General features: G+C 50.6%; 1 protein-coding gene across 1 annotated transcript in view; it reads left to right on the top strand.

Annotated features, from left to right (window-relative positions):
* Positions 1-1,979: 1,979 nt before the first annotated feature.
* Positions 1,980-16,762, top strand: part of LOC119977535 (transmembrane protein 164-like) — a 44,804-nt gene continuing 30,021 nt past the window's right edge. The window contains exon 1 of the mRNA XM_038818581.1: positions 1,980-2,991. Within this exon, the coding sequence (XP_038674509.1) occupies positions 2,632-2,991 (360 nt within the window). The 5' untranslated portion in view covers positions 1,980-2,631. The remainder of the gene's footprint in view (positions 2,992-16,762) is intronic.

The following is a 16,762-nucleotide window of genomic DNA, read 5'->3' as shown; positions in this document are numbered from 1 at the left end:
TGATTGGTTGGTGTAGAGCTCAAGGGCTGGTTTAGCTCACTGGGCTAAGTCGCTGGCTTTTAAAGCAGGCCAGCAGCACGGTTCGATTCCCGTACCAGCCTCCCCGGACAGGCGCCGGAATGTGGCGACTAGGTGCTTGTCACAGTAACTTCATTGAGCCTACTCGTGACAATAAGCGATTTTCATTTTTCATTCATTTACATTTTCAAGGTGATTGGATGGTGTAGACTTAAAACAAAAAGAAAAAAAAAGGGGCTGGTTTAGCTCACTGGGCTAAATCGCTGGCTTTTAAAGCAGGCCAGCAGCACGGTTCGATTCCCGTACCAGCCTCCCCGGACAGGTGCCGGAATGTGGCGACTAGGGGCTTTTCACAGTAACTTAATTGAAGCCTACTCGTGACAATAAGTGATTTTCATAAGGGCAGCACGGTAGCATTGTGGATAGCACAATCGCTTCACAGCTCCGGGGTCCCAGGTACGATTCCGGCTTGGGTCACTGTCTGTGTGGAGTCTGCACATCCTCCCGGTGTGTGCGTGGGTTTCCTCCAGCCTACTCGTGACAATAAGCGATTTTCATTTTTCATTCATTTTCATTTCCAAGGTGATTGGATGTTGTAGGCTTAAAACAAAAAGAAAAAAAAAAGGGGCTGGTTTAGCTCACTGGGCTAAATCGCTGGCTTTTAAAGCAGGCCAGCAGCACGGTTCGATTCCAGTACCAGCCTCCCCGGACCAGGTGCCGGAATGTGGCGACTAGGGGCTTTTCACAGTAACTTAATTGAAGCCTACTCGTGACAATAAGCGATTTTCATAAGGGCAGCACGGTAGCATTGTGGATAGCACAATCGCTTCACAGCTCCAGGGTCCCAGGTACGATTCCGGCTTGGGTCACTGTCTGTGTGGAGTCTGCACATCCTCCCCGTGTGTGCGTGGGTTTCCTTCAGGTGCTCCGGTTTCCTCCCACAGTCCAAAGATGTGCAGGTTAGGTGGATTGGCCATGATAAATTGCCCTTAGTGTCCAAAATTGCCCTTAGTGTTGGGTGGGGTTACTGGGTTATGGGGATAGGGTGGAGATGTTAACCTTGGGTAGGGTGCTCTTTCCAGGAGCCGGTGCAGACTCGATGGGCCGAATGACCTCTTTCTGCACTGTAAATTCTATGTAATCAGGGGATTGGCTGTTGTAGGGCTCAAGGTGATTGGCTGGTGTAGAGTTTCCAGGTGATTGGCTGGTGCAGGGTTTCCAGGTGATTGGCTGGTGCAAAGTTTCCATGTGATTGGCTGGTGCAGGAGTTCCAGGTGATTGACTGGTGTAGGGCCAAGGTGATTGGCTGGTGTAGGGTTAATCAGGGAATTGGCTGGTGTAGGGCTCAAGGTGATTGGTTGGTGTAGAGCTCAAGGTGATTGGTTGGTGTAGAGCTCAAGGTGATTGGATGGTGTAGGACTCCAGGGGATTGGCTGTTTTAGGGCTCAAGGTGTAGAGTTTCCAGGTGATTGGCTGGTGCAGAGTTTCTAGATGATTGGCTGGTGCAGGGATTCCAGGTGATTGGCTCGTGTAGGGGTTCCAGGTGATTGGCTCGTGTAGGGGTTCCAGGTGATTGGCTGGTGCAGAGTTTCCAGGTGATTGGCTGCTGTAGGGGTTCCCGGTGATTGGCTGGTGCAGGGGTTCCAGGTTATTGGCTGATGCAGGGTTCTAGGTGATTGGCTGGTGCAGGGGTTCCAGGTTATTGGCTGATGCAGGGTTCTAGGTGATTGGCTGGTGCAGGGTTCCATGTGATTGGCTGGTGCAGGGGTTCCAGGTGATTGGCTGGTGCAGGGGTTCCAGGTTATTGGCTGATGCAGGGTTCCAGGTTATTGGCTGATGCAGGGTTCTAGGTGATTGGCTGATGCAGGGTTCTAGGTGATTGATTGGCTGGTGCAGGGTTCCAGGTGCAGGCTGTCAGGTGAGGGGTAGGACAGGGAGGTTCCGTCTCTGGGTGAGTCAGAGGGGCGGGCCAGCGAGTCAGGAAGCAGCTCCAGAAGTGAGGGAGAAGCAGCGGCGAGAGCTGACATTCATCTTTAGGGGAAACTTTTGCCAGCTGGCGGGTGGACAGCAATCCAGGTGGAGCCTCGCCTGACCCAACCCCAGCAACTCCCTCTCCAATCCCTGCCTCCAGCTGAGAACAGACTGAAACCTCACCGGGGACAGGAAACAAGTGATTTGGAAATTTAATGAGAAGATATAATGACTTTTATTTTTGGATCATAAAGCTGAGTCGAATGGTCTCCAAATGATTTGGAACGAAAGGGGAGTAATTGAAAGACTAAAAATCCTGTTAACCTCTATTTTAAAAATAGTCTTTGTTGCTGTCTCGGTTTTTGGGGACAGCCTGCTGTTTGTGAAGGAGATAGGTTGGCATCACTTTAAAGTATCTTACAGAGGACCAGCAGCATTGCAAGGAATCGGTTTGAGTTTGTGATGAAAGCCAGCCTGGGGAGATAATCTCTCGAAACAGCTTGAAAAGAAGGTTTCATTTTGTCCTGCTGGTGGGTTTTGTCTGTGGTCCGGATTTGGATGTGAAGGAAGTTTCTCTGCCTGCGCTGGTGTGTGTGTGTGTTTCCTCCCCGCCCCCTGCTGTTTGTTTGTTCAGACTGAAGAATGAGCATCTCGGAGCTGGGCGGCTTCACCTTGGACACCATTTACGGTGGAGTGGACCCCAACATCACCGGCAACGGCGGGGAGGAGTGCGCCGCCTTCCTCTCCCACACTCAGCGCGCCCTGGAGACTGTCCTCATGATCAGCCTCTCCCTGCTGCAAATCGTGCTCTCCTACAGGAAGATCCGAAAGGGGGGCTTTCTGCAGCACTGGACGCCAGGAGCATTGTCACAGGAGACTCTGGGCAAAAACCTCCTGCAGGCTGCCCTATGCTTGACTTTTGGCTTGGAGATCGGATTCAAGTGTGCTACCAAAACCCTTATTTATTTACTAAATCCTTGCCATGTTGTTACTGCCCTGCAGGTACGTTTTTATTCACTCCTTTCAACCTTAAATTTACTTCGTTTTATGTATCTCACTTACTTTGGTGCAAAAGGCATTTTTCAAAACTCACCAGATGTCTCGAAGTACTTTGCAACTACTGAAGTACTTTTTTGAAGTGTGGTCACTGTTGTGATGTGGGAATGTATACACAGCAAGCTCTCTCAAACAGTAGTGATAATGAACAGATTTTTTCTTTGAGGGTGTGTGTTCGTGCTTGTTGGGGCCTGAAGCATTGGCTGGGACAGTGGGAGTAACCTTCCTCCAGCTGCTCTTCAAGATAGTGCCATGGGTTCTTTTTACAATGGAGCTGTTTCAAATGCTCTTTAGGCCACAGATGGAGTATTGCGTGCAGTTCTGGTCACCATATGAAAGGAAGGAAGTGACTGCATTAGAGAGGGTGTAGACGAGATTCACCAGCCTGTTGCCTCTGCTAGAGCGTTTCAGCTATGAAGAAAGGCCAGTTAGAGTCACGGAGGTTTACAGCATGGAAACAGGCCCTTCGGCCCAACTTGTCCATGCCGTCCAGTTGTTACCACTAAGCTAGTTCCAATTACCTGCATTTGGCCCATATCCCTTTATATCTATCTTACCCAGATCACTTCATCTGCATCTTTTTATAAGTATAGTGTACCCGATTTAAGTTTTCCAATTATGGGGCAATTTAGCGTGGCCAGTCCACTTAGTCTCCACATCTTTGGGTTGTGGGGACGAAACCCACGCAAACAGGGGTAGAATGTGCAAACTCCAGACGGACAGTGACCCAGAGCCGGGATCGAACCTTGGACCCTGGCAAAGTGAGGCAGCAATGCTAACCACTGTGCCACTGTGCTGTCCCCTTTCTAGCCATCTTGCCCAGATTCCTGTCTAGCCATCTTGCCCAGATCCCTGTCCAGCCATCTTGCCCAGATCCCTGTCCAGCCATCTTGCCCAGATCCCTGTCCAGCCATCTTGCCCAGATCCCTGTCCAGCCATCTTGCCCAGATCCCTGTCCAGCCATCTTGCCCAGATCCCTGTCCAGCCATCTTGCCCAGATCCCTGTCCAGCCATCTTGCCCAGATCCCTGTCCAGCCATCTTGCCCAGATCCCTGTCCAGCCATCTTGCCCAGATCCCTGTCCAGCCATCTTGCCCAGATCCCTGTCCAGCCATCTTGCCCAGATCCCTGTCCAGCCATCTTGCCCAGATCCCTGTCCAGCCATCTTGCCCAGATCCCTGTCCAGCCATCTTGCCCAGATCCCTGTCCAGCCATCTTGCCCAGATCCCTGTCCAGCCATCTTGCCCAGATCCCTGTCCAGCCATCTTGCCCAGATCCCTGTCCAGCCATCTTGCCCATATAACTGCCAAAATGTTTTTTTAAAGACAAAACTTTACCCGTGTCTACTGCTGCCTCTGGCAGCTTGTTCCAGACACTCGCCACCCTCTGTGGAAAAGATTGCCCCTCTGGATCCTTTTGTATATCTCCCCTTTCATCTTAAACCTATGCCCCCTTGTTTTAGACTCCCTCAACCTTTGGGAAACGATGTTGACTATCTATCTTATCCATGCCCCTCGTTATGTTATAGACCTCTAAGATCACCCCGAAGCCTCCTACGTTCCAGGGGGGAAAAGTCCCAGTCTATCCAGCCTCTCCTTATAAATCAAGCTGTCAAATCCAGGTAGCATCCGAGTAATTCTTTTCTGCACTCTTTCTAGTTTAATATCCTTTTAATAATAGGGTGTCCAGAGGGGGTTGTTTTCCTCCGAGCAAAGAAGGCTGAGGGGGGAACCTGATTGAGGTGTACAAAATTGAGGGACATAGATAGGGAGAAGCTTTTGCCCTCAGTAGAGGGGTCAATAACCAGGGGCATAGATTTAAGATAAGGGGCAGGAGGGTTAGGGGGGGGGGGGTTGTGGGGAAAAAACGTTTTACCCAGAGGGTGGTGAGAATCTGGAACTTGCTGCCTGAAAGGGCAGGAGAGGCAGGAACCCTCAACATTTAAAGAAGCATTTAGATGTGCATTTGAAACACCATCGCATACAAGGTTACGGAGCAAGTGCTGGAGAATGGGATTGGAGTAGATGTGTTGCTGATGCAGATATGATGGGCCGATGGGCCTTATTTCCATGCTGGTAAACTCTATGACATACATGTTGTAGTCTGGAGCTGTGGATGTAGTTGGAGAGGCCCCAACTAACCATCACATGGATGCCCACGGATCCCTCCCACGCCTGCCATTGGAGTGTGTTGGGCTTGTGTTATGAAAGCACCTTTATTGTTCATCACGTCCTGGGTGGGACTTGAATCCCGAGTCTCTGGCACAGAGGCAGGGGTGCTCTTTGCTGATCCACCATTCTACCTAATTCTATTCAAATATTGGGAGTCACAAAATGGGCAGGTTGGGAGGAGCGGGTCAGGACATCCTGTTTTTCTGTCGACCCCTCTCGATCACAGCTACTGACTGCTGCAGAAATAGGTCATTTGCCATCTCACTTCAAATTTCACAGTGTGGAAAATTTCTGAAAGCCAGCCCAAGCATTTCCTTTTCTATAACGTGTGTGAGTGCCCCCCTCACACTGTTATGGTTACAGTTGAAATACTTAAGATGCTATATGAATGAAAGTTGTTAGGAGCAGGAGTAGGCCATTCAGCCCCTAAAGCGTACTCTACCTGATAGAGTAGATCATGAATGATCATCAATCTCAATGCCACATTCCCACTGTTTCCTCTGGCTCCCCTCTCCTCCCCCCCTCTTGCTCCCCTCCCCTCCCCTCCTCTTGCTCCCCTCCCCCCCCCCCCCTCTTGCTCCCCTCCCCCCCTCTTGCTCCCCCCCACTCTGGCTCTCTTCACCCGCTGGCTCCCCTCCCTCCCCCCCCCCCTCTGGCTCCTCCCCCCCCCCCTCTGGCTCCTCCCCCCCCCCCCCTCTGGCTCCCCCCCCCCCCCCTCTGGCTCTCCCCCCCCCTCTGGCTCCCCGCCCCCCCCCCCCCGGCCTCTGGCTCCCCTCCCCTTCCCCTCCCCCCCCCCCCTCTGGCTCCCCTCCCCCCCCCTCTCTGGCTTCCCCTCCCCCCCCCCCTCTCTGGCTCCCTCCCCCCCCCCCTCTGGCTTCCCTCCCCCCCCCCCCCTCTGGCGTCCCCTCCCCCCCCCCCCCCCCCTCTGGCTCCCCTCCTCTCCCCCCCACCCCCCATGGCCCCCCTCCTACCACCCAGCCCTCCCACCCTCTGGCTTCCCCCCCCCCACACCCTCCCACCCTCTGGCTCCCACGCACCGCTGCCCACCCTCGTGTGCTCGCCCGCACCCTCGCCCACTCCTCTGGCTCCCCGCCCCTCCCACCCTCTGGCTCCCCGCCCCCCCCACCCTCTGGCTCCCCGCCCTCTGCCACGCCTCTGGCTCCCCTCCGCCCTCCCCACCACTCTGCCTCCACCGCCCTCTCCCCACCCTCGTCGGGCTCCCCGCCCCTCCCCACCCTCTGGCTCCCCACCGCCCCTCCCCACCCTCTGGCTCCCCGCCCCTCCCCACCCTCTGGCTCCCCGCCCCTCCCACCCTCTGGCTCCCCGCTGGCTCCACCGCCCCGGCCCCACCCTCGGGCTCATTCTGGCTCCCGCACCCAGGCCCCCCCCCCACCCCTCCCCCCCCCCTCCCCCCCCTCCCTCCCCTCCCCTCGCTCTCACCCATCCCCTCCGCCGTCTCCCTCCCCCTCCCCTCCCCCTCCACCGCCCCCCTCTGCCCCCTCCCCCTCCCCCCCCCCCTCGCTCTGCGCACTCCCCTTCCCCCTCCCCCCCCCCCCTCGCTCTCCCCCCTCCCCTCCCCAGCGCCCCCTCGCTCTCCCCCCTCCCCCTCCCCCCCCCTCGCTCCTCCCCCTCCCCCCCCCCCCCCCTCGCTCTCCCCTCCCCCTCCCCCCCCCCTCTCTCCTCCCCCTCCCCCCCCTACCAATCATCCATCCTCCCCGCCGCCGCTCCCCCCTTTCTCAAGTAATGTAATACTGGAAAATTCTAACACGTCAGGTTGCAATTATACTTCAAAAGTCAGCAAAAAAACTTCATGATTAACCCTGGTGTTGTTAATAGTTCAGCTATTGGTAACCATGTGCAAAACAATCCTAATTTGTTTTTTTTCTATTCATTCGTGGAATGGGAATGTCAATGGTGAGGCCAATGTTAATTGCCTTCTCTTAATTGCTCCTGAGAGATCATAGGAGCAATTTAAAGCCAATCCTGATAGTTATGATAGAGTTTAATTGAGTTTGGGCTAAATGACTAGTTAATGCTTCACATTAATATTTTCAGTTGGGTGTACCCAGTGCTATTAGCTATTCATGAGAGGTGATTAATAACATAATTGATTGCAAACTTGCTTTTCACAAGTGCACCTGTAAATGTTTGCACGTAATTTTGAGAGCACTTTCCATAGAATCCTTGCAGTGCAGAATGAAGCTCTACAGCCGAGTGAGTCTGTGCACACTGTCTGAGAGAGCACACTTCCTAGGCCCACTCTGGGCCCTGTCCTCTCCCCATAACCCCACCTAACCTGCAAATCTCTGGACATCAAGGGGCAATTTTAGCTTATCAATTCACATAACCTGCACATCTTTTGGGCGGCATGATGGCGCAGTGGTTAGCACTGCTGCCTAAGGAGCTGAGGTCCGAGGTTCGAATCCCGGCCCTGGGTCACTGTCTGTGTGGAGTTTGCACATTCTCCCCGTGTCTGTGGGATTCTCAACCCCCGCAACCCAAAGATGTGCAGTTTAGGTGGATTGGCCATGCTAAATTACCCCTTAATTTGGGGGGGGGGGGTAATTGGGTTCTCTTAAGTTTATATTTTCTAAAAAAAAACCTGCAAATGTTTGTAGTGCGGGACGAAACAGGAGCACACGGAGGAAACCCACGCAGACACACACAACTAGCAAACTCCACACAGACAGTGACCCAAGGCTGGAATTGAATCCGGGTCCCTGGTGCTGTGCTAGGCAGCAGTGCTAACCACCGGGCTGCCCTTTCATAAATCAATTCTGGAAGGGTGGCACGGTGGCGCAGTGGTTAGTGCTGCTGCCTCATGGCACCGAGGACACGAGTTCGATCCCGGTCCCGGGTCACTGTCACATTCCATGTCTGCGTGGGTCTCACCCCCACAATCCAGAAAGATGTGCAGAGTAGGTGAATTGACCACGCTAAACTTGCCCCTTGGAAATAAAGGATTGGATACTCTAAAGTTTTTTTAAAAAAATCTATTCTGGGAGTGTATCATAGAATGTACAGTGCAGAAGGAGGCCATTCGGCCCATCGAGTCTGCACCGGCTCTTGGAAAGAGCCCCCTACCCAAGGTCAACACTTCCACCCTATCCCCATAACCCAGTAATCCCACCCAACACTAAGGGCAATTTTGGTCACTAAATGCAATTTATCATGGCCAATCCACCTAACCTGCACATCTTTGGACTGTGGGAGGAAACCCACGCACACACGGGGAGGATGTGCAGACTCCGCACAGACAGTGACCCAAGCCGGAATCGAACCTGGGACCCTGGCGCTGTGAAGCAATTGTGCTATCCACAATGCTACCATGCCATGTATCGTTGGAATGGCTGACGGTCACTGTGGGCCGTCGGTCAAGAGTTCAACCATTTTGCTGTGGGAGCTGAGGTCACATAAGACGCAAACCGGGCAAGGATAGTAGATTACCTCCTGTAAAGGGACCTTAAATGAACTAATTGGACTGTCATGACAGTACAACAGCTTCCTGGTCACTTTTACTGCTATCGGTTTTCCAAACATTTCCAGATTCTTTTTTTTTAATGAATTAAAATTCTCACACCATGATGGTAAGATTCCATCTTGCTGTCTCTGGCTTCTATCAAAGCTCCAAAACCTAGTACCTGGCTCCTCACTCTGCAACTGGATCCTTGACTTTCTGACCCATAGACCACAATCGGTAAGAATAAACAACAACACCTCCTCCATGATAAGCACTGCTCCGAAACCTAGTGATTTGAAACAAACCTGTTGGACTTTAACCTGGTGTTGTACGACTTCTTACTTTGCTCACCCCAGTACAACGCCAGCATCTCCACATTACGGAGTTGAGCATTGCAGACATTCACCGCCTGACCCAGCGACACTACGGTTTCAACAAAAACCTCCTTGTATGTTCAAGTAAAATCCCCGTTGAGTGCCCCAATTAACCACAATTGGTATCCATTTAACAATTGCCAACCACCAATAAACTATAAATGTCAGCAACACCCACATCTTGTGGTCAGCTTAGGAAAACTTCTAAGAAGGTGACTTCCAGTGGCAGCAAGGAGCCGATCGCACACAAGGTGCCTGCCTCTTGGAGATTTGTTTTTTGGACCTTTCTGCCGGGTAAGCGAGTATTTTGGTAGGTGTTATGTGCCAGAGTTTAGAGAACCCTAAAGTGTATCATGGAGTTCACCTGATCCACAACTTTTAATAGATTGTGGTATGGGGAGCACACGGCCCACTCCATAGGTGTGGTGCAGCAGACAGTATTTGTTAAAACAAAAGAATGTTTATTCTATGAACTCGAGTTAACCTTTTTAAAACAAAACAGTGAACATCTTAGCAACCATTAATTCAAATATAACCCCCAAAGAATACAACACTAAGTAATCCTTAAGCTTTCCTTTTAACATCCAGAAGACTTAAAAAAGCTTTTAACAGAGGTACATCAGGTTTAAATTCACTACTGAGAAAAGTTATCCCTCTGAATTCCCCAAATGATCGAGATAGTCTTTACATGGCAGAGAGATCAACATTACATCTCCTGCGGCTGAAACTAAACCAAAAAAACACACGCCCAAGCTTTTCTCAAGCTTTTCACCCACGCTCTGACATCACTGCAATAATAAGCACCCATTTCTTAAAGGTACACCCACCACAGTTATTGTATAATACACCCATTTCTTAAAGATACTCTCACATGACATAGGAACTAGAACAAAGCAGTTGAAGCTTGTTGGGTTCCCTTCCAATGTGGGCTGTCGGCGGGTTATAATACAACGCTAAATCGAACAAAGCCCTGCTCAAGATTTGGAGGACCCTCGTGGTGCAGCTAAGGAAAATATGGCGGACCTCGCAGAGTTGTCGTCACCCTCCTTGTTGCTAACGGAGCAGTTAATGGAGTTCATTGCTGGTGAATTCAAGAGATTGAGGAGATGTGGGAATCATTAGTCCAGGGTGATTGAGGTAGCATAGCGCCTCTTCACGGGCATTGGATAGGGTGGAGCAGCGACCTGGAGCCTCGGGGCACGACGAGAAGGCAGTCTCGGGGTCACAGTAACTGGCAGAGATAACAATGCTGGAGGGAGGTGCACAAGGCCAGAGTGGAAGACTAGGAGAATCAATCTAGCCGTCAAAATCTTAAGGATAGTTGGACTGCTGGAGGGGGCTGAACGTACGAGCGCCATTGAATACGTGACGGAGATGTTTGGGGAGGGGGTTTTCGAGAAGCCCCCCGGAGGTGGATCTGGCCCACCGTTTGCTGTGCCAGAAGCCGAGAGCTGGGGATCTGCCACAGGCAGTAATCGTTCGGTTACATAAGTGTTTGGGGAAGGAGTGGATTTTGAGGTGGGCAAAGACCACATCAGACTGTAGCTGGGAGGGTCACTCCCAGGACATTTGGGCCGACCTGGCCAAACATGGCACAGACTTCGACAAGGCAGAGGCAGCGCTCTTTCGGAGCACAGTAAGATTCGGGATGCTGTGTCTTGCAAAACTATGGCTCACGTTCACGACAAAGAACATTATTTTACACGTCGGAGTAGGCAAATGACTTTGGGAGAATGGTTTGGGGCAGGGTTAATGCTGATGATGTACACTTTCAATGTCACTGTTATTTGAATATTTGGAGGTGTTGTGTTCATATGTTGGTTCCTCACCATGGTTAATATTGGGATTACTTTGAGCTCTGTGTTTTTCTCTTGTTGGTAGTTTGGCTTCGTCAAGAGGGGGTTTGGGGGCAGCACGGTGGCGCAATGGTTAGTTAGCATTGCTGCTCACGGCACCGAGGTCCCAGGTTCAATCCTGGCTCTGGGTCACTGTCCATGTGGAGTTTGCACATTCTCCCCGTGTTTGCGTGGGTTTCGCCCCCACAACCCAAAGATGTGCAGAGTAGGTGAATTGGCCCTGCTAAATTGCCCTTAGTGGCCACAGGTTAGATGGGGTTATTGGTATAGGGTGGAGGTGTCGGCTTGGGGAGGGTGCTCTTTCCAGGGGCCTGTGCAGACTTGATGGGCCGAATGGCCTCCTGTACTGTAAATTCTATGATATTATGATTATTGGCAGTGTTTATGGAACAGATGGGGGGAGGGAGTTTTTCCCCTTCCATGTGTAACAGGAATACACCCGAATAGACTTTTCGTGGTGGGGAAATCATTACTCCAGGGGATTGTGTAGCAGAGTACACTGACAGTGATATCTCATCAGGCTAGAGACAAATCTAACTCAGCAGCTCCCCATGGAAGTTAGATACGCTGCTCCTGGCTGACGACAGGTTTTGTGAGCAGGTAGCCTTGACTATAGGGAGCTACATCGAGTTCACCCAGGATGGGGAAAGTGTCTCCCTCCACATTTTGGGAGGCAGTGATCAGAGGGGAGGTAATTTCATACAAAGGCCCACAGGGACAAGGTCGGGAGGGTGGAAAGGCTGAGGTTGGTTGACTCTATTTTGGAGGGGGATTCACACCACTCCACGGACCAAACAAAAGAGCTGTTAGCAGAGAGAAAGCGGCTGCAGGTGGAATTCAATTTGGTATCGACAGGGAAGGCGGTGAACTAGCTCCGTCACTCAGTGGGAGTGTTCTACGAGTATGGGAATAAAGGTCAGCCGTCTATTAGTTCTCCAGCTGAGAAGACAGCGACATGAAAGAGAGCCCATGTTGGGGACAAAGGGGGAGGGCTGGTGACCGCTCTGGACAAAGGGGGTACAGTTGAGGCATTTTATCAGGGGCTGTATAGATCTGAGTCCTGGGCAGAGGGATTGGCGATGGAACAATTTTTAGACTGGCTGGACGAGTCAGTGGTGGAGGGGGCAGGGGCTGGGGGAAATAATTGAATACATTGCTTCTATGCAATTGGTGAAGGCACCATGGTCGCATGGTTTTCTGGTGGAATTTTATAAGCAATTTGCAGGGTTACTGGCACCACACTTCTTAGCGATGTATAAAGACTCTCTGTTGCAAGGGGAATTACTGGCCACGTTGGCGCAGGCCTCCAACTCCCTGATCCAGGAGGATGAGGATCCGGTGGAGTGCGGGACTTGGGCCCATTTCTTTGGTGAACACCGATGTGAAGGTGCTACCAAAGGTCTTGGCGAGGTGTCTGGACGGTTGTGTTCCAAAGGTGGTCTCCGAGGACCAGACTGACTTTAAGGGCTGACGGTTATCGACTAACGTTAGGCAATTTTTGAATGTGGTCACAACCCCATCCAGGGGGAAGGTGCCTCAAGTAATAAATTCCATGGATGCGGGGAAGGCTTTTGGTCGGGTGGAATGGAGGTACCTTTTTTTGAGGTCTCGGGGGGACCATTTGGGTTTGGGCCAACGTTTTATCATCTGGGTGAGGCTCTTATACACTGCCACCATGGTGAGTGTTAGGATGAATGCGGTGAGCTCAGAAACTTCCAGCTCTCCAGGGGCACAAGGCAGGGATATCTGTGTCCCCGTTGTTGTTTGCACTCGCTATTGAATCCCTGGCCATCGGACTTGGGTCATCGAGCAAACGGTGGTTTAGCGTTTGCTGAAGGTAATTGGGAAGGGAGAGTTCGTGTAAAGAAGAGAGGGGGGAAAAAAAAGATTTTGAAATGAATACAAGCAAAGCTTTGACTAAACACAGTGACCCAAACCAACAGCCCCCAACTCCAAGTTTAACAAAAAGAAAACAGGCACAGGAGAAGAAGCTCTTCCGAAGTCCAACTGACAGCATGCTTTCTCCATGCTCTCAAAGGCTGATGAAACCAAAGCATGTGAATCATACAGAGCTCCAAAGCAACAAGATTACTACCCAGCAAGTTCATGAATTCTCTTTTGGAGACAAAGAGAATGACTTTTCTAATCTGGAACAAAGACTTTCTTTTGGAAGGAGTACCTCTACTTGATTCTTCTATTTTTCCTTTTTTTGGAAGGGGGTAACAAAATATTTTTGGTCTTGTACAGGGCAACATGCATATTCTGTTTCCAATATTACTTTATATCCAGGACTAGTTGTACTTGAAACTGGATGCTCTTACAATATGAAATCGTCAGACTTTGGTGGGATAGTTGCAAAATGTGGGATAGTTGCAATTTTGCTGTTACTTTATTTTGTCAACTAATTGTACAGGTGTATTTTGATCACTGTAATAAAAGATTAATTATTTTTTAAAAAAAAAAGGGGCCTCACGGTAGCATGGTGGTTAGCATCAATGCTTCACAGCTCCAGGGTCCCAGGTTCGATTCCCGGCTGGGTCACTGTCTGTGTGGAGTCTGCACGTCCTCCCCGTGTGCGCGTGGGTTTCCTCCGGGTGCTCCGGTTTCCTCCCACAGTCCAAAGATGTGCGGGTTAGGTGGATTGGCCATGCTAAATTGCCCGTAGTATAAGGTTAATGGGGGGATTGTTGGGATACGGGTTACGTGGGTTTAAGTGGGGTGATCATTGTTCGGCACAACATCGAGGGCCGAAGGGCCTGTTCTGTGCTGTACTGTTCTATGTTCTAAATGAATGGAGAGGCATTGAAGGTGGGGTTGGGGGGGGGGGGGGGGGGCGGGGGGAGGAGCATTGGGTGTTCCTTTATGCAGACAACCTGCTGCTGTACATCTTGGATCCTCTATCATTTTAGGGGGAAGATAATGGGGCTGTTAAAGAAGTCTGGATTCTTCTCTAGGTGCAAACTTAAATGTGACCAAGAGCGAAGTATTTGTGGTAAATCTCTGGGTCTGGTCAAGACAGAATTCAGATATCTTGGTATCCAGGTGGCTCATGATTGGACCTTGATGCACAAATTTAACTTGGCAGTCTGGTGGAGAGGGTGAAGAGGGGCTTGAAAAGGTGGGAAGCTCTCCCGCTTTCCTGGGGATAAAAGTACAGATATTCTGTAGTAATCCACGGGGGCAGGAGTTCCGTCACCACACCAATATTTATTTACAATAACGATATTACAGGAGCAGCTACAAAAAGTGCTGCTAGCAGTCCAGTCAACTTAAGACTGCTCACAAAGCCTACACAGGTGATTATATGGGCCCCCTCAATGAGCTATCATTGAGGGAGCTCATACTCCAATTGGCCAACCAATAAAGCCAATTGGAGTTCATTACATAATCCAAAGAAACATTCAGCCCAGGGTGCTATTTGTCATCTAGTCTCTCCTGATCTTCCTCCCAAAAGCTTTTTGTTAGGCTGAGATTAGTTGGAAGAAGGGGGGGGATCTTGGATGTATATGGGAGGATGCTGGACATGGGAAAGGCTCAGATAGCAACGATGAAGTGGGAAACAGACTTGGGCTTGGTACATGAGGGAGTGGCCTGGAGTGAGATACTGTCTCAGGTGAACTCTGCTTCCTCTTGCGCCTGGCTGGGTCTGAAGTTATCCATATGGCTCCCATGACTAGAGCATTGCACGGGTGGGTTCTTCCTCGGTGTGGAAGGTAGATGTGAGAGGTGTATGGGGTGGGGTGGGGGGGGGGGGGGCAGTAAACCACTTGTGTTCTGGTTCTGCCCAAAATTGGTCAAGTTCTGGGCCTGTCTTTGAGACCATGTCGGTGATTGTGGGGGTGAAGCTGGAACTGTGCCGATCAGTGATTTTGGGGTGTCGGATTTGTCGGAGCTTAGAGAGGGGATGGGGGCCGATGGCTTGACCTTCGCCTCTTTGCCCTCTGACTCTTGAGGTGAGCACTGCTAACCAAGCCGGTCTAATATTGGGCATTGCGTAATAGGGATCTGCCTCAAATGGTTTCCAAGGTGATTTCAATTGGGCCCAAATACTTGTGTAATCAAGCAGTAGGATGTTGCAATTCTCCTATGAACAAGAGCAGAGTATTTTTTCCAATAGACCATATAAAAAAGACTTTGCTTCTCAGAAATGATAGCGTCAATTTCCATAGAAAGTTGGCAATAAGTAACCATTGTATTTTAATGATGAACTATTGTAAAACCTGGATTTAGGGTCGGCTCAAACAATTGTAAGAGTTAAGAAGGGCTCGCTGCCTTTCACAATCTCCAGCTTGCGCAAAGTGTTTTACAGCCAATAAAGTACTTTTGAAGTGTGGCCATTGTTGTAAAGTAGGAAACTCGGCAGCCAATTTGTATGCAGCAAGCTCCCACAAATCGCAACGTGTGAATGACCAGATGTAGCTTTCAGGATAAACTGGCCAGGAGAATGGGGACAAACACCCCTGCTCTTCATTGGAAGAGTGCCACGGGAACTTTTTACACCCCCCTGGGAGGGCAGACGTGGGCTCAGTTTAATGTCTTGTCTGAAAGACGGCATCTGTAGCCCTTTAGCACCCTCTCAGTTTCTGCATTGAGTTTTTTGTTCTCGGCTCCTGGAGTGTGCCTTCCAGAGAGAGTGAAATGAACTTGTTAAAGACCATCTCGCCCGTTAGTTTCTTGTCATAGAATTTACAGTGCAGAAGGAGGCCATTCAGCCCATCGAGTCTGCACCGGCTCTTGGAAAGAGCACCCTACCCAAGGTCAACAACTCCACCCTATCCCCATAACCCAGTAACCCCACCCAACACTAAGGGCAATTTTGGACACTAAGGGGCAATTTAGCATGGCCAATCCACCTAACCTGCACATCTTTGGACTGTGGGAGGAAACCGGAGCACCCGGAGGAAACCCACGCAGACACGGGGAGGATGTGCAGACTCCGCACAGACAGTGACCCAAGCCGCGAATCGAACCTGAGACCCTGGAGCTGTGAAGCGATTGTGCTATCCATAATGTGTTTCAATGTTGAGGCAAGTTGTGGCTTTCAGCTCATGGCTGTAGTGCGTCTCTGCTGTTCTCCATAGACCAAAGGTGACCAGAGTTATCTGATCTTTGAAGTCCCGGTGACATGGACCCAAGAGGCATGCCTCCCATCCTGTTTCTAAAGCTGGTTGGGTTTTAATGTTTCCGCAGCACAGTGGCCCAGTGGTTAGCACTGCTGCCTCATGGCGGCAAGGGCCCGGGTTCGATTCCGGCCTCAGGTCACTGTCCGCGTGGTGTTTGCACATTCTCCCCATCTGTTTGTGTGGGTCTCGCCCCCACCACCCAAAGATGTGCAGGGTAGGTGGATTGGCCATGCTAAATTGCCCCTTAATTGGAAAAATAATGAATTGGGTACTCTAAATGTATTTTTTAAAAAAGAACCTTTTTAAAAAGGTTATTATGTCTACATTACAGGTGCTATATAAATACAAACTTGTAGAGCTGTAGTATCTTTTCTAAGACCTGATTCCATCCTGCGTGCAGTCTGCCCCTCCATCTGAGAGAGGATAATGGACTGAAGTGAATCGCTGCCTGTTTCTTTAGATGGGAGGTTGAGTTTGCATAGTGAACCTTGCTCACCAGCCTCGCGCTGCTTTAAGGCTGTCCACTACACCCGTGACTGTTAGCGTCTGATAGCTTCGCTGTAACCTGATCGCGTCTGGGAGAGCATTCCCTTCAAATTGCAATTGCTTTCACCAAACGAGAGCATTAGTCAGCATAAAGGCAGCAGCAATAAACTTCTGTGAAATGAAGGTTTGAGTGCTGAGTAATGTGATAACTGCCAACATAATGCATATCAACTGTGTCAACAGGTAAT

This window comes from Scyliorhinus canicula, chromosome 14, assembly GCF_902713615.1.
Source record: "Scyliorhinus canicula chromosome 14, sScyCan1.1, whole genome shotgun sequence".
Classification (NCBI taxonomy): Eukaryota; Metazoa; Chordata; class Chondrichthyes; order Carcharhiniformes; family Scyliorhinidae; genus Scyliorhinus; species Scyliorhinus canicula.
The sequence above is the reverse complement of the archived record's forward strand: the minus strand, read 5'-3'. Positions and strand labels throughout refer to the sequence as shown.